Consider the following 25,754-nt stretch of genomic DNA (forward strand, 5'->3'; position numbering starts at 1 on the left):
AGTGCCCATGCTCCACTTTCAGGGCGCCGGGTTTGCGGGTTCGGATCCCAGGCATGGACATACACACTGCTCATCGAGTCATGCTGTAGTGGCATCCCACATACAAAGCAGAGGGAGATTGGTACAGATGTTAGCTCAGGGACCATCTTCCTTAAGCAAAAAGAGGAAGATGGGCAACAGGGTTAGCTCAGGGCCAATCTTCCCCATCAAAAAAATTAAAATACTTTATCTGTCTTTGTATTTAAAATTCCAGGTCTTATTATTGATGCTTTTGGAGAGCTAAGAGACCAGCAGGAACAAGTGAGAGAAGATATGGAGGTAATGTTCTACTAATTCCAACTCTATTTTTGTATCTCACAGCACATGGATCTTTTAAACAGTAGGTTCTGCCATTGCTTAGGGCCAGCCCTCGGCAAAATTACCAACAAAGCTTGTTTTCCATGCCTGTCCTCTTCTCTGTGCCTATCTACTAGCTCTAGCATTTCTTCTGCTCTGTAATCTTCCATACCCCTCCCCGGCCTGCCAGCCTGTTGTCTCCCCCAGGTCCATGCTTGGGTGGGAGCAGTATCCTCAGCTAGCGAGGAGCTAGGTATGTGGCACTATGGAGGAGATGACTAATAGCCAAAAGCATTAAAGAGAAGTATTTTTCAGTGTCTCATTTCAATCAGAGATTGTCACTGTCTTTCCACCTGCCTGTACTGTCATGCCTACTGATGCCTTTACTGCCTCTGTTATTTTTCTTAGACTAAATGTTTCATCTGTGGGATTGGCAATGACTACTTTGACACGACCCCTCATGGTTTTGAAACACATACCTTACAAGAGCACAACTTAGCCAACTATTTGTGAGTATTCTTGGTCAACAAGGTGATGGGGCAGGGGAAGGAGTGGTGGAGTAAAATAAACAGTTAAGTCATATGGTTCACCTCCCTGCTGATGTCACTTCCTCCTATTTCTCTGAAAAAGTAGAGGCTCTTAGCAAAAATCTTTGAGGAGTTTCCAGGAGCCGTCTCTTTGTCCTCAGCCTGGGATTCAGTCCCATCCCTTCTCAAGGTCACATGACTCCAACAATTTCTCTTTCTCTACTGGATTTTCCCCATCACCATACAAATGTTATTTTTTCAATCCTACACAAAGACAAATGTCTGTGGCCCCACCTTTGCCCTGCTTCTTTCGTTCCCTTCCAGGAAAACTGGAAAAGTGTCCATGCTCCCTGTCACCAGTTTTTCTCTTCCCATTCCCCGTTGAACCCATTCCAGTCAGTCCTTCCTTCCCACCATGTCACATTTGCTTGTCAAGGTGGCCAGTGACCTGCATGTTGCTGGATTCCGTGGTCAATTTTCAGGCCTCATCATGTCCGTCCTCTGCTAGTTGTACGTAAGCTCCAGGAGAGTGGAGTATGTTTGATGCGTGTGTTTTCACACTGCTCCATCCCAGGACTTAATGCCTGGCACCCACTAGGCAAAAAATAAATATTTCACTTTTTCTAAGGTAAAGCATTCACTCAAGAACAAGTTATTCAGTCTATTATGTGCCATGGACTGCCTATGAAACTTACACAGAATGTATAGAGAATATAGATTACTTGACATTTCAGCTTCTGTCAGTGATCATTTTCAAGAAAAGAAAAGAAACCTGGTGGGCTTTGTTCTGTACCCTCCCCCCCACCTACATGTTATTGTTTAGAAAATCCTGCTCTTTCCTTAGCATGGAACAGGCCTAGCCATTGGGAAAGGTGTTATTGTCAAAGAGAAGTAGCAAAGATGTATCTTTTTGCTAGAATATGAGTTTTTGAAGACAACACCACAAGTTTTTAGAAAACAACTTTAGCACACCCTTCCTCAAGTCATGAGTATTCATTGTTAATTCTTCTTAAGTGACTTTGCATCTCAATGGAGGTGATCAGGATGGATGTGCTTCCATAAAAGGTGAGCACATGGCCATATGTCAGGACCAGTGAATACAGGAGTGGAAGGGTGCTGTGATGTTATCTGTCGGGGGGACCCCCTCCCGCATCTTCCCACAGCACTCTGTATTATAACGGTCTATTTTCTGTCTCTGTGCCCCTCTTGCAGCCAGCTTGAGGGAAGAGAACCCATCTTATCAATGTTTGAAACTCCACCCAAAAATATGATGCTTTGTCAAGTAAATGTCCTAGGAAAGGAATGTCCCACATGCCTGAATCTCAAACATGATAAAGATATTGGCCATGCCTTCTTTCTTAGTCTTAATCAAGGAAAAGGGAGGAAGGAAATTTATATATTTATGCCTCTACTGTGGGCCACGACCTGAAGCTATAAACATAATACCCTGAGAGAACTCAGTGGGGCTCAGGTTCTCTCTACCCTCAGAAAGATGTTATTTCTAACGACTTTCTCTTCCTTACCACCAGCCTCACAGTGCTTTTCCTGAAGCACATGAGACTGGTTCCTTTGGAAGTTGTCTCTGAGATCACGTAATGCAAGCCCAGAGAGCAGGTCCAGCCCCCTGGGATACTTGTGTATTCCAGACAAACAGACTCAAAACTCAGTCACACAACACGGTCAGAGCAAGTGAAACTACACTGGCATTTTCCAGTTGTCTATAATAAAAACAAAACTTTTTCCCAGATGTCTATAACAAAAACAATACTTCTGGAACAATCCGAGCAACTTAATGAGATTAAATACTTTCTACCTTTTTCATGACACATCTTTGAGAGACACACATAATTTCAATTCTGCATTCTTCTAAGTTGGCCTACCAAAAATTGCATGTGAAGAGTCTGGGTTACCATTTTATTGCTTAGATTAAGATTTTTTAAAACAATAAAATAGTAGCCAAAATGCGTCCTCAGTGGGGACAGTGAAAAGGATCTTTCCTCACAAAAAGGCTTTTTTTTTTTTTTTTTTAAAGATTGGCACCTGAGCAACATCTGTTGCCAATCTTTTTTTTTTCTTCTTCTCCCCAAAGCCCCCCAGTACATAGTTGTCTATTCTAGTTGTGAGTGCCTCTGGTTGTACTATGTGGGAAGCCGCCTCAGCGTGGCCTGACGAGCAGTGCCACGTCCGTGCCCAGGATCCGAACCAGCGACATCCTGGGCTGCTGAAGCAGAGCGTGTGAACTTAACCACTGGGCCACAGGGCCAGCCCCAAAAAGGCTAATTTTGAGATTAAAGTACATTATTATTAGACAATAATGGTTTGTGTCATTATGCCACATTTCCCCAATTCTGAAAGGCTGAGTGGACAGAATGATGCTAAGCAACATATTTAAACCCTCTCTCCAGTTCACTTGACTAAATGAACTTAGGTTTCCTAACCAAAGTATCTAATACTTTTTCTCATTTATTATACTTTTTTCCTGGTTCCAGGTTCTTCCTGATGTATTTGATTAATAAAGATGAAACAGAGCACACGGGTCAGGTGAGAAATAAAACGTCTTTAATTAGGAATCATAGCCCCCTGTAAGAGCTTTCCTAAGTCCCGAGACTCACGAGAGCAGAGGCTATCTGAAATAGACAGATGACCCCATCCATCTCTTGCATGCATTTTCCCACTGCTTTCTGCATTATTCCACCATCTCTTTGTGCCTTCAGAAGCCAAAATTCTAAGGCAACTCTAATCTATTCCAAAAGACCTCCTGGTTGTCCTTCCCAACCAACACTGACATTTTCTAAACACTTACGGTTACTGCTTCAGAGTCGAATAGCTGGAGGTGGGGGGAACATTATAGAAAAAATGACAATGAGCAGCTGAGTGGGTGGCTGTAACAAAGAGCTGGAGAATCAGAGTAAAATGGGGAGAGAGAAACAGCATAAGAAAGCCAACGACCTTGTGTGGGTGACATGGGGAACGGGGAGGTGTGGGTGTATGAGTGAAAGTATGTGTCAAAAGGGAGTCTGTGATTAAGTATGAAAAGGAAATGTAAAGATTGAGAACAAGGGAGGAAAAGGTAGGTTATCAAATACTCAAACATGATTGGATTTGTAGGAAAACTTCACAGCTCAAACACTTATGAGAGAGGCAGCTGGTTTCCAGATCTGGCTTTGGCTCTTCAGGCATCTGCCTAAGCTGGCACTCAGTGTTCCCTCATCACCCATTCTTCTGCCTTCTACCCCTTCCAGATGACAGGGAATCAGCCTGCTGATAAATATTGAAGTATTTTTAGTGGCAATCATCAAGTTGGTTTCAATGTTTGGGGGTTTTTTATTGGAGTGAGAGGAATGATGGTCAGAAAGAGGGAGGAATGACTTCTTGCTCCGAAAATAGCCTGGGCTGGGACAAAACAAGAAAGAATGTGCCAGTTGGGCCTCATAAATCCACATCAGTATTCCTAAAGGGACTCATATAGAGTAAAAATAAACTGGGTTTAACTTACTGTGATTTAAAATGAAGTACCCTTTGTTCCCATTATTTCAGGAATCCTACGTCTGGAAGATGTACCAAGAACGGTGTTGGGATTTCTTCCCAGCTGGTGACTGCTTCCGGAAACAATATGAAGATCAGCTTGGATAAATCTGAATGAAAGAGCTCCACCATTCTGGGCAGTCAACTTCCAGTGAAATAAAACCCTTCTTTTACAGTTCTGCAACATATTTGAAATGTGACATTTTCTAACTGCCTCCCTTACAAGAAAGCGTTTGTTTAAAAATCTGATATTTTGGAATTGATTTGGCTTTTTGTACCTAATGGATGTACACTGTGGCAGATAACCTGTCAAAACGTCAAAAGAACAAACAAAGGATGGCAAAGAAAGAATCAAGGAAGCTCCAGTTTGAATGCCTTCAAGTTTTTCAGTTCTAACTGGTTTGCCAGGATGGCATCTTTAGGGAAAGGGTGAGAGAAGTATGAATTCTTGAATGCATAGTACCTGAAATTTTAAACAACACTTGAATGTCACATGACAGCATCCCACTAGTGACTCATGGTCTGAGCTACAAAAAATCGTTTTAACTGCAGTCTAATTTTTCCCATGGTACGTGCTAGTGAACGTATCCAGAATCAGCTTGAAAAGCTTTAAGCAGTTAAAGAAATAGAGAAAAACCACCACTTTGTCGACACCGAAATATCGATTAAGTGCCTTAAAACCTCTTTAGATATAGCTATGCAAGTTTTTTATGTTTCAGATGGACAGTTCCATTAAGTAGTTGTGTTGATCTTCTGTCTTACTTTATGAAACTGCACTTGAAGGTTATTCATATAATTTTTTTCAGTAACAGCTTATCAACTGCTGTTATTAGAAGAAAAGTACTGTACTGAAAATTCAGAAAAATCTCAATCTTATGCCAAATTGAGTAATGCTTCATGGTCCCTTGTAAGTAGTGGAGCTGCTGTGTTTAGATGAACCTCCTTAAATAAAATGAAGTGCCCACTGCAATAAAGTAATACACACCAATTCATGGTTTGGCCTTTTTTTAATGCACCACTTCTGGATGAGTCTACCATCACTCTGTGTCTTCTGGGAAAAGGGACATGAGACAGCCTAAAACCCCACACAAGAAAGAAAAAAACCATAGACCAGCGTTTGTTTTTATTTTGGCCAACTGCATGCCTTGCTGCCTGCTTCTATGCTCAGCAGCCGCACCTGCTATGTTGTAAACAAACATTGAGAGGAAGGAGGTTGGAAATGAGGGCCAGAACATCCCCTGCCCTCAAGGAATCTATTAGATTACTAAGCCAGAGAACAAATGCGACAAGCCTCTTAAATGTATTACTTTGGATGTCGCCGTTGAACACAGAGGTAGGCGTTTACTGCGGTAAGCGAGATGGAACACAGTGGCTTGGGGCATGCTCATAAACCAGCTGTTCCTGAAGGACAGCCTTGGGCCTGCCCTTACTTGCAAGGCAACCAAAAATTGCGTCAGGCACTTTTTTCATTTTCTTTCTCTCTGTCTCTTTTTCTTTTCTTTTTTGTTAGGAAATCATGCTGTCCAACCAGTCTTCAAGCTCTTCCTCAGTAACATGTTTTGATGTACTTGGTTGCTCAGATTCCACATTCTTTTCTTCCATCACAGATGCTTTTTCAGGAACTGGGGAAATAAAAGCAATGTTAACAACTTTGTCCCAAAATTGAGGGTTAAAGCTTCCCTGGGGTTCGTTCCATGATATAATTCAGCCCTAATTATTACTTTACTTTACTTACAAGGGGAAACATTCTATTATTGCTCCTACTACCTAAGAAGATACAATAATATCTAAACAAATTAATGGGGTAGAGATTTGCTCTTCAATTTATTCTGAAGTTGAATTTCACAGTTCACTAGTTTCTTTAAAACGACTAAGAGCTCAGCTTTCTTTTTCCTGTTGCAGCAATCCTGGAAAGTCATTAAAGATTCTAGAATATGGTGTGTGGATGGGGCAGTCACCCTATGCCTCTCCATATCAGATGGGCCACCATCTCGCAGAACATGCACAAATGAAAGTTTCTTCTTTTGAAAAAAAAAAAAAAAATCGAAATAGCGAGCAAGAAGTATGGAGAGCTGGTTAACTGGCCTGTTCAGACAGTCGATTAAAAGGTCTGCTGCTGCACAGCTGGGGACTGCAAGGATCTTAATGCCTTTTTATTAGCACAAGTTCCATTTGCTGCCCCCGGTTTAATAGTGCAATCAGGCAGGTAGCAGCTTTGGAAGCCCAGTATATAGAGTGAGAGGCATGTTGTCAGAAAGGTCAGTTCAGGGGGAAGCGGAGGGGTGAGCACAGAAATAGATGTCAGTGGACAAGCCCAGATCGATGTCAGACACTGATGGAGATGGGTATGGATGTGACGCAGGTGGGGCTGTTCTCACACAGACACCAGAATCAAGAAGATGGATAGGGACTAAAATGAAAGCCATACCTTTTTCTTCTTGGGCCACTTCCCCTTCTTTCTTGGGTTCCAGGTCCTGAAATATCTGGTCTGGTAGCATGTTCTCTCTCTCTCTTACAGGCGCGTCTAAATTAAGCAGCAGATCCAGTTCTTCTTCCAAGTGGTCTGCTGCTGACGGCAGTGGGGAGGCGGGTTTCTGAGAAACCTTAGAGGGCCCCGGCCTCGGGCTGTCGTTACCCAGGTACATGGGGCAGCCAGCAGTAGCGGGTTTCAGCTCTGGGATGGACCCCTTTCCTCCAGGCCCCAAGGGCCCTTTTAACTGCATCCCTAGTCCCTTGCCTTCATCATTTCTCTTTGGTTTCACCTGAGGAAGCTCTAACGGAAGGGCGGTCTGAAAGAGATTTATAATAACTGAGTTAAACAGGAGTCCTGCCACAGTTGCTGAAGCGGAAACAAAAGCTAAGGAAGCCATCAAACTGTGCGTCATAGGAAACTCAGTTCCGACCGGAAGTTCACAAACCCTTTCCGGCCTTGCCCAGCACCCTTCCTTATTGATTTAGGGTAAATGTGGGAGACTTCACTGGAACCTAAGAGGGCGGTGCCTCCCACTCTACCCTCCTCAGCTCTGTGCTAACTCAGAGGTGAAATCAAAAAGGCCATGTCTTCCTATTCGTGGCCTGAGAACTGACAGTACCATAGGTCTACTTGAATGTATGCTTCAATCTGTGATGAGACTTAAACATCTAAAAGCCGCCGAGGAGTGATTAGCCAATCAGATCTGTTCACTATACCTAAATGCATGAATACAAAGGTGAAGGGGCAAATTCGCCAGGAAGAAAACAAAGAATGACTCTTAGTAACATTATTTGAGTAAAACATGCCAGACACGAAAGAAAACATCCTATCTGATTACATCTGTAAGAAGTCCAAAAACAGACAAAGCTAATCTTTAGTATTAGAAGTCAGGATAGTGGTTTTAAGGAAGTAGTGACTGGCTAGTGGTGGGGGGTGGCTTCTGGGGGCTGGCAATATTGATTCTTGATCTGGAAGCTGATTTCACGGTTATAAATACTTATGCGTGTACTTTTTCTGTATGTCATAATTTAATAAAAGTTAAAAAACTCCCAGGTGACTGAAATGTGGGACTAAGGCTAAGAACCACTGTTTTGGAGGGAGGCGCCGGGTGACTAGCCTGGTGTCAGAGGGGGTAGGTTCAGAATGAGGTTCAGCTACCATTGGAGCATTGCCCCTTTATTTGTACATTTCAGCATGCTGAGCAGACCCAGTTTGTTAATGACTCCTCAGGAATTTTAAGACAGTGTGACTTTACACAAAAACTTAAATATTCATCCATCATTGTCAGTTGCATGGCAAAGCCAGGATGTGGTCCTCTGTTCTAACCCTGGAATCATTTAGTTGGTTTGGACTGGGTGTCTGGCATTGTTTTTCTTTTTTTAACTCCCCAGGTGATTCTAATGTGAAAACACAGTTGAGAATAATTGCTCTACATCATGGGGTGGGGGTTGGGAGTGTGGCTTTTAAAGCTATTTAGCTAGGATTTCAGAGTTACTGCAATTATTTTATACCTTTACTTGAGGGCTGGCCACTGACACAACATCCTTCACTTCTGAATGCTCACAACACTCCTGTTTCTCTCCTGAGTCCTGGGGCCCCATCAGCTTCACCTCGCTGTTTCCCTGATGTGTTCTGTTAACCATTCACATTGTGAGGGGCCAAATTATGCATGTCAGAACTCCGACCATCTCTGGACACCCAGCAGGAAAAGCAGCACTCTCCCAATCACTAGGACACCCCCAAACACCCCTAAAGCAGCCCCAGCATGATTCCCCATCACAGGCAAATGCCATCCTCTCTTCTTCTCTGCCTGGCCTCTAACTATCCTCCAGCCCTCAATTTTACTTGCTGACCTCAATTTGAGACTAGTAAGTGCAATGGAAACAACACTTGGGTGGGTAACAAATTTATGGCTATCCTCAAGCCTAGCATCACATTATGCTGCAGAACGAAGCTGATCAGTGTAACTGCTGGGATTCTATTTAAAATTAGTACTGCCCAGGGTTTCACTTTTTTAAAAAATTCAATTGAACCGCAATTAAATTTGGGGTTTTTTTGAGGAAGATTAGCCCTGAGCTAACATCTGCTGCCAATCCTCCTCTTTTTGCTGAGGAAGACTGGCCCTGAGCTAACATCTGTGCCCATCTTCCTGTACTTTATATGTGGGATGCCTGCCACAGCTTGGCTTAACAAGCAGTATGTAGGTCCGCACCTGAGATCTGAACCGGTGAACCCCAGGCCGCCAAAGCAGAACATGTGAACTTAACTGCTGTGCCACTGGGCTGGCCTGAACCGCAATTAAATTTCGAAGTTCCTTATAGTATAGTCCTTGAGCCTTCTCCTCTCTTCGTCAAATCATTAGTTGCCATCTTACACTGATTCCTCCCAAATTTATATTTCTAGCCCTTAATTCCAAATGATAAATTTCTATATCCAACTGAATAACATTTCCACTTTGTTTCTCAGAGCCACAAACTCATAAGGTCCAAACCTCTCCCTCCTGATTCTACCTACCCCTGAGTTGCACAAGCTGGAAAACCTAGAATAATTCTTTGCCTGCCCTCTCTCCATTTCCAGTATTTCACCACGTCCTGTTAATTTTACTTTTGAAGCACCTCTTGGTAAAGTCCAATTCTCTGCCATCTCTCCCATCATTACCCGAGGCTGAACTATAGTATTACTTACCTGGACCCAGCAGCAGCATCCTAATTTGCTTCTCTCATCTACTCTCTTCTTGCATGTGTGTGCAAGTGCAGATTTACCAATAAACACGTCCACCCCAATCCCATAGCCCACTCGCAGTCTATAGCCAGAATGTTCTTTATTATATTCTTGTTAATGTAGATCTGAGTGGGTCACTCTGCTTTAAATTTCAACTCAAATGTTCTTGCACCTTGGATCTCAGCTTCTCCGTCACTTCCTCAGGAAAGCCATTCCTCATCCTGCCAAACTTGATCAGGTTCACTATTGTACCCTGTACTTTTCCTTCACAGGACTTATCACAATTTGATAATCTGATGAATGCTTATCTTTCCCAATAGATTAAGCTCCCTGAGGGCAGGAACCGTGTCTGTCTACTCACTACCATATCCTTATGCCTAACACAGAGCCTGGCACGGAAATATTTTAAGTAAAACACCAGCCAGACTTTATACTTTTGCATTACAATGAATTCTAATACAGTGGGGCCTTTAAAATGTTTCAAATAGAAAATGTAAAGATAAACACTTTAAAAAATTATTTCATCCTCCCTTAAAACTTGACAAAATGCTACCTGCTACAAAACTCTCAGCTCTACGAAAGGAAAAGCTGTCTGAGACATCAGCAGAGGGATATTTTTCTTCTCCTACCCTAATCCACACCAACTTGAGGATGCTGTCAGGGTTTTTACCTGGACCAATTCAGCAGCAACATTGAGTCGGAGTGAGATAGGCAGTTCTTGAAGGGCTCGAACCAGTGACTCGCAGTCCACGTAAAATGCTGAATTCTATTAAAAAAAAAAATATATATATATATATATGTGTATGTCAGGTGATGATTACATATGGCCTTTTAGAAATAAAAAAGCAGAAGATGATCGGAAGTAACTGTAAATAAATCATCCATTGGAGTTACTTTTAGCTGAGAGTCAGATCATAAATCACACTTGATGTGGTTATACTTTCTATCATCTCTGCACTAAGATGAGCAAAACCAAAACCAAAACCATGTTCTTGAGTCACAGCTCACGCTGTCAGAACAGCTGCAGGGCTGTGATCACCTCCACATCAAGCCTGCACGGTAACCTGGAAACGGGGGACAATCTTGGAATTACTAGGAAACTGAAAGAAAAAGAAGCATTTAATGTAATCTAAGTGGACCCCTCCCTCAAATTCAGATGGCCAGTCTTTGGGAGAGGAGGGAAGAGCTCTCCAGGCAGCAAGATGGGGCTGACGGGCGTCACCGAAGGAGCCCATGCGGTATATGCTTCTCTTCCAACCAGAAAGCAGAGGACAGAAACTTACCCTCTAGAGGGCAGTACTCCTTATGAGGCCAATACTGAAAACTTCCTTTGACTCCTGTCCCATTCATACAAGTCAAGTCATATCCATGCAATGACCTCACAAATTGACAGTATTTGAGAAAACATTCCAGATTATCACATGGCTTCATAGCAGTATAATAGCTGCTTTTCAGTGCCCTGGCCACTCAAGAGAAGGAAGGAAAACTAAAATGTGGTTACAGTGACTTCACATTAGAGGCCAGCACCACCAACCACCTCGTCTACAAAGGACTGTCACAGGCCCAGATAGAACCACGTCTTATCCTATAATCATTGGCTTCAAGTGAGATGAAAACCCAGGCATCATCTAGTCTAATCTCGACTCCCCTGCAGGACTGTCTCGGTAGCTGGGAGATGGAGAGTCATTCCTGGTGCGCTCAAGAAGAGTCCCAGTACTAAATCCAGACCTACTGTCACCCTAATACCCCCAACAGCAGTATATGGAGATCGAAAGAAAGAATGTGGCTTTTCAATCGCCCTTCTGAAATTTCCCAGAGATGGCTGGCTCTTATGTAAGCAACATTGGCAGCACCAGAGGTGGCCCTTGCCCTGGAAAAAAAGGAACTTATATCGAAAAGAAATAGTGTATTTAGGGAACTGGATGGAGGGTAACAAAGTCCTGATAAGAAAGTGGAAAATTCAGTATGTGTCCAGGCCTTCCCTCAGTCCTGCGCTCACCGATAAGTGCTGTGGTCAAGACCAGCATTTCAAGTCTTTGATTGGAGAAACTTTCTCAATCTACTAGAAAAGTGTGATCCTGATTGCTTAACACACGGGTAAGTCACCACACTACAAACTGGAAATCTCACTCTTTCCACCGCCAAGGTGTCTGCAAAGTCATACGTGTAGCCCCTTCTTTCAGCCCATAAAAGAGTAAGAACTTTCCCTCTGTGATGCCCCCCAACCATTCACCTTCTGCTCTCTTAGCTGTAGAGAAGGACCCTTGAGACATGCTGGGGTCTGGGTGGAAGTGTCCAAACTTCCTCTGCCCTCTTTTGCATCATGTGCAAAATGACCACAAGGTAAACAACGAAAAGTCTGTGAGGTTGCACAAAGACCTGGGGACCAGCCAGGCTGTGCTCATGAGCCACGTCCTGAATGACGGGTGTTTGGCTGTGTCTGCTACTGGAATGTCTCCTTCTCCCATATTTCTAATTCCCACCCATCATCCAAGGCCCAGGTGACATTGCACCTCCTCCAGGATGCTGTTGAGATACTTCAAACCACCACAGTGATAGTGACTTCTCCTCATTTCCTTGCAGGAGTCCCAGAGCCTAGAATCCCCGTCACATGCCACTTTGTGAGAAGACTCTCCTTTTCTCATCACCAGTTTTCCCCTAAAGAGCTAAAGCTGAAGGCCTTAGATATAAAGTGATCTGAACTGAATTGCTTGTAATAGTAAAGTGTGAACTTAACTATCGGCTTAATTGGAATCATAACCATGACTCAGCTTTTTGCTACATGTTTTAAAATAACTGATGGGCTATTTTTGCCTGGAGAGCCCAGGCTCCATCTGCACCTGGCCAACTGTGATGGTCAGTCGCAGCTGGAGTGCACAGCCTGACCTGCAGTGCCAGGACACCCTACTGCCTTCTCTCCTGTATCCTCCATTAGTGGCCTCACCACTCACCTCGTCATCAAGCTAGAAAGCTTAGTGCCACCGCAAATCTTTCTTGTCCTTTTTTGACCTAGATCTGGTCAGTGACACAATCTACCTCATCTTCTGCTGAAGACCCATCTATCAGGAAACCATCTTCCCCTCTCACTGCAGCACACTGTCAGGCCCTCGTTCCTTTCTGTTCACCCAACGTAATACCCTCCTAACTAGTTTCCTTACCTCCAGTCTCTCATCGCTCTAATCCCTACTTCCCAATATTGCTGAGGCCAAATCTAGCCATTTCCACTTTCTTGCTAAACAAAACTTTTGTTAACAAATAATAGTAGTAATAAGAGCTAATCCTGAGTGTTTCATAGGTGTCAGGAACTGCACTAAAGGGCCTTTACTTACTATTGAATTTAATCCTCTTTACAACTCCAAGTTATATTTTATTAGTAGTTCCATTTTACAGATGAGAAAACAAGAGAAGGAAAGAAGTATGCCAACTCGTAGAACTAGGATTCACACTCAGGTTTCTCTCTCCAAAGTCTGAGTTCTTACCCACATGCTAAACTGTCCCCTGAAGAAAGTGAAGATCAAGCTGCTGGTATTAACTGGCCCAGACCCACCCTTGAAGCCCCGTCCTCTGGGAATATGACACTCCAGCCACACCCCCCACTCTGACGCAGCCTGGCCTTTCCGATCTCCTCAACCTTCTCCTATTGCTGCTCTCGACAGGACCACCAGAACCACAGTCATCCACCAAGGCCCATTCAAATGATCTTTTTCCCATGGTACTGTGCTTAATCACTTTCAGCCCAAAGTAGCTGTCCACAGTATTATGTTAATTCGCTTATTACACCACTTATTTTATGTTGCATTCTTTTTCATTTATTATGTAAGTATTTACTGATCACCTACTATATGTCAGCCACTGTGCTAAGGTGAGAGGCCCAGGGCAATGACCAAGCCTAGACTCTGTCTTATTCGTCTTTGAATAAGCTGCATCTTTACAATAAAATATCTAGTAAATAATAAGTGCTCAGCGTTTTGATGAAAGAAGAACCTTGGAATTATTTGAAACTCTCAGGATAAATGAAATATTCTCTGATAGCCAAACATGGTTCAAAAGCAGTTGAAATGTGAGTTGTTTGGCTTTCTAAACTGTACCTCAGGTATATGCCCAGACAGACTCAAGTAAAGACAAATATTTTTAATTCCTAGCTTTTTCCATATTATAATACATACTGTTTGTAAAGTGGCAGGCAGTCATTTTACAACTTCCCTCCTGTTGGTCTGTATAATCAGTCAATGTCCATCCCAAACAACTGAACAGAACACCAGCCTAGAGATAAAATGAGTCACCTACAGTGTGTGTCCTGAGCGGGTAGCAGAATGGGGAGGAGGTGCCTTAGCTTTGGGATTCGGTTCTCTTGCTCAGCCACCTGTCTCAAGCTGTGGGCAGACTGTCTAATCATCGTATCAGACAGCATGCTCTAGCCCCGGAGTCAGGGAACATGTGACAAGCCTCCACTAATTCTCTGCACATTGTTAAAGGGTAAGAATACTTGTCATCTCTCATACGGAAAGAATCAGTGAAACCCTGCTTGAAAAATACTGAGAACTTCTTGGGAAGAAATGGCATGAACACAAAGCAAATGAAGTGTTTGGGCTTTACGGATTCACTGAAAGACTTCTATGACGTTTGTTCTTATTTTATAGCTTTATCCTCCTAATTATAGAAGAGTTATTTAAAGCTATAAAGTTAAGGATTTTCTCACCTAATACCAAAAGCAGTGTGGGAGAAAAAAACTAATTTCTAACCCGAAGGAGAATTTTCACAGCAAGAGAAAAGAGGGAAGACCAAATGACAAAGTAATTCATCCAACATCATGACTATAAACTTTCTACCTGGTAACCTAGTCTATATAAATAATTCACACAGATGGCCATGTATAAAGGTGAACTCTAGCTTCAAGGACCTGTATAATTTAAGCTCCTTGAAAATTTCCTGAACAATTTAGACAACTGAGACTAAACTATACACGAATTACTAGACTCTCTTCTACATGAAGATTCTATCTCAATAATAATGTAAAAGGTGTTAGTCTTCAGCTTTGAGATGAGCCAATCTACAGTCAAGATAAAGCTTCATCTCACCTGTTTTGGACATGAAGCTTCAGCATCCCACTCTTTCTCCTCGGCAAACCGGAACTGTGCGAAGGAGTCCCCTAGGAAGAGGAGAAAAACATACAATTTTATTCAAAAGCCAAAGGAAAACACTCAGCTCTCTCAATTTCCCTTTTGGAATAAACTGCCATTGCTGAAGAGCTAACCGTTCTGAATTCAGTGATATCATTCAACAGAGGGTCCTGGCTTCCACATCCTTACACAGCAATCTGTGCATGGTTGGCCACTTGGGAATATTGTTGGCAACTTCATTCATTGTTTCACTCAACTCTCAGCAAGCCACCACCCTACATGCCTCTTGAGAGACAGCTAAACTTCTCAGGCCTGCAAACACAGCCATCTACCCAAATTTAGCATATTTTCATCTCATCTGCTTAACGTATGCAAGGCAACTTACAGTTATGATTTTGGGGGTGGGCAAAGCAGAAGAGGGAGGAGAAGAACAGAATTGAAGGAAAGCAGTTCTAGGCTGATCCACAATATGAGAGACTTAAAATATCTCTTTGAAGTGAGGTTAGTAACTTCAACCATTACTCCAAAAATCATCTGGTTAGAATGTCAAATGCAAAATAAAACTCAAAAGATGTGCAGTAGATTAGTTAACGTGAATCATGGTGCATGGCTCTGAGCTCCTGGAATAAAGGAAAATGAACATGTAAGATCAACATAAACAAGCATGAAAGATGATCCTATGCAGCAAGCTTTGAGGCAAGGTTTATTTTGTAAATGTGTACTTATCCAATTATTTGCATTAAGAACAGCTAACTTATAAATGAAGAATTATTTCTCTGCCTACTTTTCAGGATCCTCCAAAATGTGGTCCTACCTCATTAACCCATGTTTACTTCCTATTTGTTCAGACTTTCTGCTCCAGAGTCAGCCTCTTTTCACATTCCAAACATGCTTTTAACCCCACCCTATCCTCATTTCTTTTTCAGTCCTTCCCCCTTGTCTGGAAGATGTCTACCCATTCATATCCTATTCAGACTCACTAAAAATAAAGATGGCTGGAAACTAGACTTTTGGTGGTGAATATGAGGTAGTCCATACAGAAGTCGAAATATAGTGATGTACGCCTGAAATTTATATAATATTATAAATTGTAACCTTACTAAAAATAAATAAATAATACATATAAATGCCTTATTTGCATTACTGTTATCTTGTGCTGACTATACATTATAGTAATCTGTGCAATCATAAGATCGTTTATAATATAGAAGTTCAGGAGTGCAGGAGGAATGTATCACTAGTTCTGCATGAGCGCTGCATTTTAAGCTCCATTTTCCTGGCTCTTGTTTATCACGATCACCTTCCTTTACTTCCCTACAGCCCTGAGAATATGCCCTCAACGAGGACACCATGTCCCTGGGAAGTCAGAAACGAACTCTGTAGGTTGATAAGCTCACAATCTTCATAGAAAAGAGTATGTCCCAATAGTCACCACAATGGCTGCTATAGCAAATGAAATGTACACTTTCTTTTCTCCGAATTTCTCTATCCTCATCTATGAGAGATGGCATATTTGGAAGGTCAAGGTGGATCCTGAGTCCACAGGCTGACAGATCTATCCAGAGATGATTCATAGCTCAGCCTATAGGACATAAAAAATCCTTGCCACCCCGAATTTCTAGCTTCCATGGATGAGCCTGTCTAGATGCAGAGGTCAAGCACTTCGATATTTACCCTAAAACAAAGTAACAGCTAACATTTTGTCTTTTGTGAAGAAGACTATACAAGCCACTACAGGGATTAATAAAAAAAATTAGATTGAGCCAAAAGAACAAGAGGTAAGAAAAATCTCTCCTCCTGCTCAACAGGGACTTATAATTAGCTTTCTCACCAGGTGTGGGGCCCCAAAAGCTCCTGAGCATCAAATATCCACATTGAGCACTACATAATGGGATGTGCCTATCTTCCAACTCCCCTAAAAAGTTGCTTCCCCATCCGCATGGATTATGTTGAAGGAAAAGCCAAACATACTCAGGTACCACAAAAAGGTTCTAGGCTTTATGAGAGAAGGATGATGCTGACATTCTAGAATTTAGAATCTTGCTGTTTTCCCCAAAATAGTTGGTGAATATTCTGTGTTAACCTGTACCACTGTAGATAATCTAATAAAATTTCTCAATTATTTTCAGAAACAAGGCCAACATCAAACCCTGGCACAGAACTCGAAGAGTAAATAATTAGGCAAAGCTAAATAAATAAGTGAATATAAAGATCAATCCTCAGATGAACAAGGAAGTTATAAGATGTTGGAACTGCTCTGTAGTAAAACAATGTGTCACTTAGGATCAGGGCTGGCTGCATGTAACAAAGACCTGAAAAATTATGGCTTAAACAAGATGAAAGGTTCTATCTCTGACAACTAAATGAAGTCGAGACTTAGTTGGTCAAAGGCTGGTATGGTGGCCCAGGCCCCTTCCAGTTCATTGCTCTGCCATTTCTACAGAAGCCCTTCTTGTCACAATCTAAGATGATGACCAGAGCTCCCACTATCCCATCAAAATTCCAGCCAGCAAGAGGAAGGAAGAGTTGTAGAAAAAGGGGGGAAAGGCATGCAGCATCTGTCTAAGTTTTCTCAGAAACTACCACAGAACATTTCCACTTATTTCTCTTTTGGACAGAACTGTATTATATCATTTTATCAAGCCACAAAGAAGGCAGGATAGTTCATTTCTTCCCAAGTGGCCATGTGCCCAGATGAGAATCAGGAGTTTGAGGATAAAAGGGAGAATGAATATGGGGTGGGGAAGCAACTGCTCTCTGTGACAAATTACCAGAAGGTTCCACCCAAGAGGTGGGTAGTTAATAAGGGTCAGCTTCTAGTGTAGTGATTGTGCTCACTGAAGTATGAGTTGTCTCCAATTATTTCAATGAAATATTTGTAACATCCAAACTTCTCAAATTGCAATTAAAATTAATTTTAGAGAATATATGCCTTTCAACTTTTTTTTCCAATTCTGATATGAGGGAAGTGGGGGATAAAATTCTAGTTTCCAGCATTATGCAAGACCTTTTTACAAAAGTAAATACTGTTTACTACCTTCATTCATTTATTTATTAATTTTTTTCATTCTTTCATACATTTTTCAGCACAATTATGTGCCAAACACTATTGGGTGCTAATAACATATATAGCAAAGACACATTCTCTGCTCTCTGTGCTCTGAGATCCTGAGATGAACAAGACAAAATGAGACTAAAATAAACAGAAAAATATGAAATTTAAAGGAAATTGAAGAAGGGTTTGCACTCTCTCCCTTTCTTGTTTTACAGATACAAACAACATAACGATATACTCATGGTGTTAATTTACTTAAAAAAGATTTTGTCCACCTAACAGCTTTTGTGTATTTTATTTATTTATAACCTGACACCCAAAATGTTGACTTTGTTGGTTATCTCAGTTGGTGAAAACCATCATACAAATAGTGAAAGGTGCCAAGTCTAATACCTGAAGTAGACTGCCCTCTAATCCTTTTAGCAATCTTGCAATGACATACAACTCACTCCCAGAGGGAGTAGATGAGAAAGAAGAGCTAGATTAATGTCAAACTGTGATTATCTAGAAAATACCAATATTTGTAGGATGATGCTCAGATTCAAACACATGCACATGTGCACTTCAATGAAGTAGTTCAAAAAAGCAGAGTCCCACTAGTACAATGACACTCTCCAAAGATCACTGTGAAACTCTGTAAAACTTGGTCCCACAGCAGTCAAACCCTGCCTGAATTTCCTGGCCTGTAATCCATTCCTCCTCATTATTTCATTTTCTTTTCTACACTGAGTACTTTTTTGAACGTCCATATATTCCTATTACTACTTATGTCTCTCAAACATGGCATTTTCTATCTTAATCTGCCCAAGTCTTCTTCCTGCTAATAAAAGTTCTCCATCAAGAAGAAAAAGGAACCCTCATACACTGTTGGTGGGAATGCAAACTGGTGCAGCCACTATAGAAAACAGTATGGAGATTCCTCAAAAAGTTAAGAATAGAAATACCTTATGACCCAGCCATCCCACTACTGGGTATCTATCCTAAGAACCTGAAATCAGCAATTCCAAAAGTTCCATGCACCCCTATTTTCATCGCAGCATTATTCACAATAGCCAAGTCATAGAACCAACCTAAGTGCCCAGCAACTGATGATTGGATAAAGAAGATATGGTATATATATACAACGGAATACTACTCAGCCATAAAAAAGGACAAAGTCATCCCATTCACAACAACATGGATAGACCTTGAGGGTATTATGTTGAGTGAAATAAGCCAGACAGAGAAAGACGAACTCTGTATGACTCCACTCATAGGTGGTAGTTAACATATAGACAAAGAGAACTGATCGGTGGTTACCAAGGGAAAGGGGGCTGGGAGGAGGACACTAGGGGTGAAGTGGTGTACCTACAACATGATTAATAATGACGTACAACTGTAATTTCACAAGGTTGTTAACTTTCATAACCTTAATAAAAAAATTAATTAAAAAAAAGTTCTCCATCAAGATTAATGTTAAATAATTAAAGTCCCAAACACTATAATCCCATGATGAAACAGACAGCTTAAAGCATGGCCTCAGAGAAAACTGTAGGGTTTGCCAGAGAAAAGGTCTCAGCCTTTTTCTATGGGGAATGAGGTTGTTTTCAATTTGTTGTTTATTGGAAAAATGTATGCTGAGTCTCATAAACTAAAGAATTAAGAAGTCCTACCTATTTCTCATCTTTGACGTACCTGATTATTTTCTTACTGCACCTCATCTCAGTTCATTGAAATCATCTCTCTGATACTAATTCACATCTTCCTAGTATAAAATCCAAATTCATATCCACACCTTTAGCTGCTGACAGCTCTTCTTTCAGCTTCTTTCATTCAAAAGATTCTATAAAGCCTCTTTTTAAAATCACATAAGGATTTTCCTAATAGAATCCACTGCTCATAAGCACAATATTCTTCATAAAATCTCCAGTTGAGCGGCTCTAGCAAGCAGTAGTAATATCCAAGCTAAAGAGAGGAAACCATTAGTCAATACATTTTTATTCAGGTCAAGTCATGCAAGTTTGGTAGGGCAGCGTGTCCCCAGAGAAGCAACATGAGGCCTCATGATAGAAGGTAGTTTGGCCATTCAAGGAGCAGAAGGAAGGCCAGTGTGGCTCAAGCATGGTGAGGGGTGAAGAGGCAAGACGTGACTAAAGAGAAGGCCAGGGCATATTCTTTATGTGACTCAGCATTTTTCAACCAGTTACCAAGTTTCACCGCTTAACAGTGTATTCCACAACAATAACCAGGCTTGGTGGAACTCAACTAGTCCTGGTTGTTATCTGTTAAACACATTTCACATAAGTACCCAAACACATGCTAATTCTCAAGTGACAGTTATCCTCAAACTGTTTACAGATTAAACAAGACAGCACAAAATATTAACAAATAAAATAGCAGGGCCTGTCAAATTGTCACCTTCAAAACAAAAAGGGTGAAAGATACAGAAGTTCTCTTTGTCTGCACTGGGTAATTGATCGCTCTAATTAATGTTATCATGACTATACCCATTTCCCCAAGCCATTCTTGAGAACCTGGAATCCAAATACGAAGCTGAGGAATTTGGGGAGCTATCCTGACTGGTATTTAGCTCAGGGAAAAATTTCATGAGACCTCTACGAAAAGTAAGGGCACAGGAAAATCTCCATGCCTAGGAACATGCCGCTTCCCTAATTAATATCCGGAGTCACTAATCTGGAAAGCAACAGACCTTCAAGCAGTCAGTGATATAAAAGAGGGGAAATGTAGCAAGAGACAGAAGTAAATTGGGGAGAAGTATACACCTCGCCTAATAACATGATAATTCCCTGTCTCCTGTTTCAGATTAGCAGAGAGGTAACGTTCAGCCTCCTGGTTCTGTTCCAACTCAGAGTTGCCCAGAGATTCTAATCCCAGGGTCTGGCGTTGGCCATTGAACCCCATCTCCTAGACTTTAGCTATTTAAGACCACAGTTATTTCTAACAGCACCTTTCCTGATCCAATCGCTAAATAGGAACCTTGGCCTATGTTTTGACCACATTTAACTTCCAGCCTTCCCAGGTCTGCCATTTTATTTTGGTATGCATTTCATGCCTATTTTTTTCTTCACATGGATGGCTAGCAGATATTTTGATTATAGTTTACAAGTGTTCAATGCTTAAGTGCAGCACTATGAAGCAGAAATGCAAACAGCATGTTCGGGGGCCTCAGTAGGTGTTATTACTGAACATGTGTAGAGGGGCACTTTGGGGGTCCTGGCATTATTTATGTGAATGATAGGTACTGCTTTTATTGGAAAGTCACAAGTTGCCTTGTGTTTGGTAGATCTGTTTGAGAATGTCAGTCGTAAGGATGTTGATTCTCATTATTTACAGCTGCCTAGACTATGCTTGGCTTTCTTTAAAGTTTCCATTTGCATCTAAAAGACAGAGAGTGCTGAGTTTTAAGAAAATCTGATATACAAAAACACAAAATTATATGACAGTAACTTGATAAATTGAACGCTTATTGATTTTACCAAAAGATTCATGAGCAGATTCTCTTAAATACAGAGATTCCTTGACATAGTATTTAAATGTGATTGAAGTTCCAAAAGCTTTACTGAAACCTTTCAGAATACGTTGATTGTTAAATGGTAGGAACAGCAGTGGGGTATCTATAAAGAAACATCTGTTGTTTGGATGCTACTTCTCAAGTGTTTCAGTTTGATGATCATGTTTGCATTTTCTTGTATACTCCAAATAAATATTTTGCTTTTCATGGGTATTGTCAAAAGGAGCAACATTTTTTCAAGGTTTCAGAGCTCAAAGTATAATTTGCATAAGTGAACTCTCAGAGTGGTACCTCTAAATCAGCGGTACATCTCTCATGTTTTAGGAGAAGGATGAGGGTACTAAATGTTGGGTTCGTGTGTTTGCTATTTTAAAGGAAGAATTATCTTCTAAATCTTTTTACCGCCACTATATGAGAAACCTCGGCCAGGCAGGGTGCCAGTGGAATCTGGTTACCAAATTCCATTTGACAAGTTTTAGCAATCATTTTTACATAATTATCCAGCTTTGCTCCGTTTCATGATTCCAGGAGATGCCATTGGACAAAATTCAGCAAGTTAAGGGCCTAATTTGTTTTAAGCACTCACATCTGCAAATTTAGCCCCATCTGGGGCTTTCCAGGTGAGTATTAACTAAATAGCGTGTGTTTTTGGTTTTTGTTTTTAAAGATTTTATTTTTCCTTCTTCTCCCCAAAGCCCCGGTACATAGTTGTATATTTTTTTTAGTTGTGGCTCCTTCTAGTTGCGGCATGTGGGATGCTGCCTCAGCATGGCTTGATGAGTGGTGCTAGGTCCAAGCCCAGGATCCGAAGTGGTGAAACCCCAGGTGGCCGAAGCAAAGTGTGCAAATCCAACCTCTCGGCCGGCCCGTGTTTTGTTTTTTTAATTTTGCTATGTACCTTGTAAGTATAAGGTCTCTTTTCAATAAAATCTAACATTAATACTATCATATGTAAAAGCAGCAGTAACTTAGAATAACAAATTAATATTATCGAATATGCAGATAATATTTAAATATCCCTCTAAAATGTTTTGGGTTTCTCTTGGCGGGGCAGAAGCATTGTTTTTCATAGTTGGTGTATTCAAATCATGATCCAAATAAATTCCCCACGATGCACTCCATTGATGTGTCTCTTAAATCTCCTTAGTATTCACAGTTTGTTTACTGAGGAAACCAGATCATTTGATCTGTCAGTTTTTCCACTTTCTGGATTTTGCTGATTTGTTCTCTCATATTGTCGTCTAATCTCTTCTTTTAATCCTTATGTTTCCTATACACTGGTAGTTAGAACCAGAGGCTTGATCAGGTTGAAATTCAATTTTTTGGAAGGATGCTTTTTAAATCAGAGAAAATTAATACAAAATTTATAAGGACAGAATCCAATTTTAAATAAAGATGTAATGTTGGCTTTTAGAGTTATCTGGGCAGGAGAAAAGCATCCCAGACTTACTGTTGGCCTGAAATTTTGGGGAAATGAGTAGATCCTAAAGTTGCTCATCAGTAATCTCATTTAGTAGTGAAATTAAAATAAGCTTAAATTATAATAGAGCAAAGTTTTAAAAAAATGAAGTGACTGATAATGCTCAACCTGTATAATCATCAATAATGCCATTATACAAAATCCAGGATGTTCATTGACAATAAACTTTTATTTATTTTTTTTTGGTGAGGAAGATTGGCCCTGAGCTAACATCTGTGCCAATCTTCCTCTATTTTGTATGTGGGACGCCACCACAACATGACCTGATGAGTGGTGTGTAGGTCTGAACCTGGGATCCAAACCTGGGAACCCTGGGACACCAAAGTGGAGCATGCGGACTTAATCACTATGGCACCAGGCCAGACCCAACAGTAAACCTTTATTCAGATGAGAACAGATTAGATCAAGATCATCCAGGGAAATGATTGTATACATTTTCTTTTATTTGGTGAGGAAGAGTGGTCCTGAGCTAACATCTGTGCCAATTTTCCTCTACTATGTATGTGGGACACTGCCACAGCATTGCTTGACGAGTGGTGTGTAGGTCTGTGCCCGGGATCTGAACCCATGAACCATGGGCTGCTGAAGTGGAGCATGCAAACTTAACCATGATGCCACGGGGCCCACCCCAATGAGTGTACACTTTTATCCAGTTTTGAATCCATTTTGTTTTCCAAGGAAAAGAGGTATCAAGTGGAAGTGATGAGAGACACTTTGCACACCACTTTCCCATCTTGGTAACACAGAGGTAGAATACAAAGAGAAGCAGATTCATCCCCAGGGTAAATCTGGAAGAATCCTGTGCTAGGAAATCTAAAAAAAATGGTGCCGAAGTAAACTGAGATTTCCAAAGGGGGAATTATAAGAGATCGGAAGTTCTTCAGCCCACACTCCAGGCTGGCTGCTTTGTGGGGCTTCTGCAATGGCATGACTCTTGCCCCTGCAGAGTTCACACACAGAAGGAAAAGAAAGGGTGGCCACCACACACGGGTTCCCACCCCAATTCACACACAACCCCAATGTCTACAAGTTTGGTCCTTTCATTTCCTCTGCTGACTATGGCACATGGACAGTAATCTTTTTCCGCTAATCCAGGACTTCCAGCACTAAGGGAGGGGAACTTAATCTGCTTTCTGCTACTCCACATGCCTATTTCCAATGGACTGTACAAAGCATTCTGCTGTGTCCTCAAGCTAAATTTTAGTGAATGATACTTATCAAGCTCATTTATTTATAACTGTTATTGTGAAGATGTAATATTGCTAAAATGGTCTTTATATCAGAATTGTAAAGCGGTATTTTGTTACAACATAAAACTTCCATTTTTATCACCCCTTTTCAGGAGAGGAAGTCGAGGTTTTCTCTTTTTGGGGGGAATGAGGAAACAAGAGCTATTTGAAATGTCAATGTTTCTAAACCCAATGTATATTTAAAACTATTTAAATGTAATAAATTCCAGCATTTCTTTCCTTTGGTTTCTTTTCTGGAGAGGTCCATCCTCCTGCCAAATGGGAAGTAGACTTTTTTTTTTTTTTTTACAGTTGTACGTGACATTCAAAAGCTGATGATTCTACTTGTAGATAGATATAAAGTCCATCAAGGCAACTTACTGTCTCTAGAGAAAGATTAGATTATTTAGTTTACATATATTTTATTATTTTTAACTTTAAAGTTTCTTGATAATTTGTTTAATTAACATGATTAACTTTTCCCTCTTCTTGGCTTGGTTGCTGGCCCTGTGATTGCCTAATAGCACGAGGACCACACTATGTTGTCTTCATAGTGATGCACTTAAGCAATGAATTCTCATAAACTACATCAAAATATATACTAGCCACTATGTGGAGAAAAAATAGCCATGAAATGGACACTAAAATAGGAAACATGAGCTATTTGAAAATAAAAAACAAAGATCAACAATGTGCAGAGGGCCATCCATGAAAAGAGAGAGATCTTATTTAGACTTTCTAAAGTTCTCAACACAGCTCTACTCATCAAGGACTATGAACCATGGCACGTGTATGGCACAAAAGGCCACATGATCTTGGACAAGCAAGATCCAAGACACCGTTTGTTCTGACCCAAGACTATGAACCAAAGCCCAGAGCTCCCTTTCACCTGCTCCTGCCACCCAGTCCCCAGGCAAGAATCCACAGGGACCAGAGTAAACTTCCAGCCTTAGAGAAGTCTTTCATCAACACAGCTAGTGCCAGAAAACTGGACACATGTAAAAGTCTCATCCGAGTCAAGAGTGCCAGGTCCAATGATCACATAAACCAACCTGGCTGACAAGGGATATGGTAACTAGACATTGTGGATATAAAAGGAAATTCACAAAGTGTTCGTTTGAGACTTTCAGATCCATTTTTTGCCTTACAATGTTTTAAAGAAAGAACAAAAGTTTACCTGACAGATTCAATGATACTAGACCACATCATGCAATATTCAAGGACACTTTTAAACGTGAAGAACTGGATTTTCTCAAATATAATCAAGGGTGCCAAGAGAAAAATGAGATCAACCTGAAGGATACCAAATCAGACCCTCAAACCTAATTTTCAAAGAAAGAGGGAAAAGAGAGAAGAAAGAAGTGAGCCACTGGAGCAAAACTGGAGATTTTAATTTAGGGATATTTATTTTGGTAAATCAAAGTACAAGTAATATATCTGTGCTTTTATGGTGGTTAAATGATCAGGCTCTGAAGTCAGACTGAGTTTGAACCCTGGCCCCACTATATAGTGGCTGTATGTCTTTAAGAAAGTCACTTGAACTCCACGTCTCCACTTCCTTTCTGTCAAATGAGGATAACAGTAGATCCTAGCTTCATAGGACTGGGAGGATTAGACAAGCTATGCACATAAAACTTCAACACAATCATCAACAGGTAGCAAATCCTTAGTAATATTTAGTTGTTATTGACATAATCACCAAGCAAACAGTAAATAGAAACTATGATGCCACTCCACCCTGAGATATTTCATGACCCCAAAAGCCAAGTCATGCCAA

The 25,754-nt window shown here is 41.0% G+C and overlaps 2 protein-coding genes across 9 annotated transcripts in view; one reads left to right on the forward strand and one right to left on the reverse strand.

Annotated features, from left to right (window-relative positions):
* The window catches only part of RYR3 (ryanodine receptor 3), a 484,911-nt gene extending 479,680 nt beyond the window's left edge, over nt 1-5,231 (forward strand). For all 8 annotated transcript variants that reach the window (XM_070503827.1, XM_070503874.1, XM_070503852.1 and 5 more), the window contains 4 exons: nt 254-318; nt 745-845; nt 3,353-3,404; nt 4,401-5,231. In XM_070503827.1, coding sequence (XP_070359928.1) covers nt 254-318; nt 745-845; nt 3,353-3,404; nt 4,401-4,496 — 314 coding nt within the window. In that variant the 3' untranslated portion in view covers nt 4,497-5,231. The remainder of the gene's footprint in view (nt 1-253; nt 319-744; nt 846-3,352; nt 3,405-4,400) is intronic.
* Nucleotides 5,232-5,376: 145 nt separating this feature from the next.
* AVEN (apoptosis and caspase activation inhibitor) overlaps nt 5,377-25,754 on the reverse strand; it is a 164,419-nt gene continuing 144,041 nt past the window's right edge. The window contains exons 3-6 of the mRNA XM_070503897.1: nt 14,661-14,731; nt 10,253-10,348; nt 6,817-7,177; nt 5,377-6,010 (exon numbers count right to left, since the gene is read on the reverse strand). Coding sequence (XP_070359998.1) covers nt 5,895-6,010; nt 6,817-7,177; nt 10,253-10,348; nt 14,661-14,731 — 644 coding nt within the window. The 3' untranslated portion in view covers nt 5,377-5,894. The remainder of the gene's footprint in view (nt 6,011-6,816; nt 7,178-10,252; nt 10,349-14,660; nt 14,732-25,754) is intronic.

Source organism: Equus asinus, chromosome 2 (genome assembly GCF_041296235.1).
Source record: "Equus asinus isolate D_3611 breed Donkey chromosome 2, EquAss-T2T_v2, whole genome shotgun sequence".
Classification (NCBI taxonomy): Eukaryota; Metazoa; Chordata; class Mammalia; order Perissodactyla; family Equidae; genus Equus; species Equus asinus.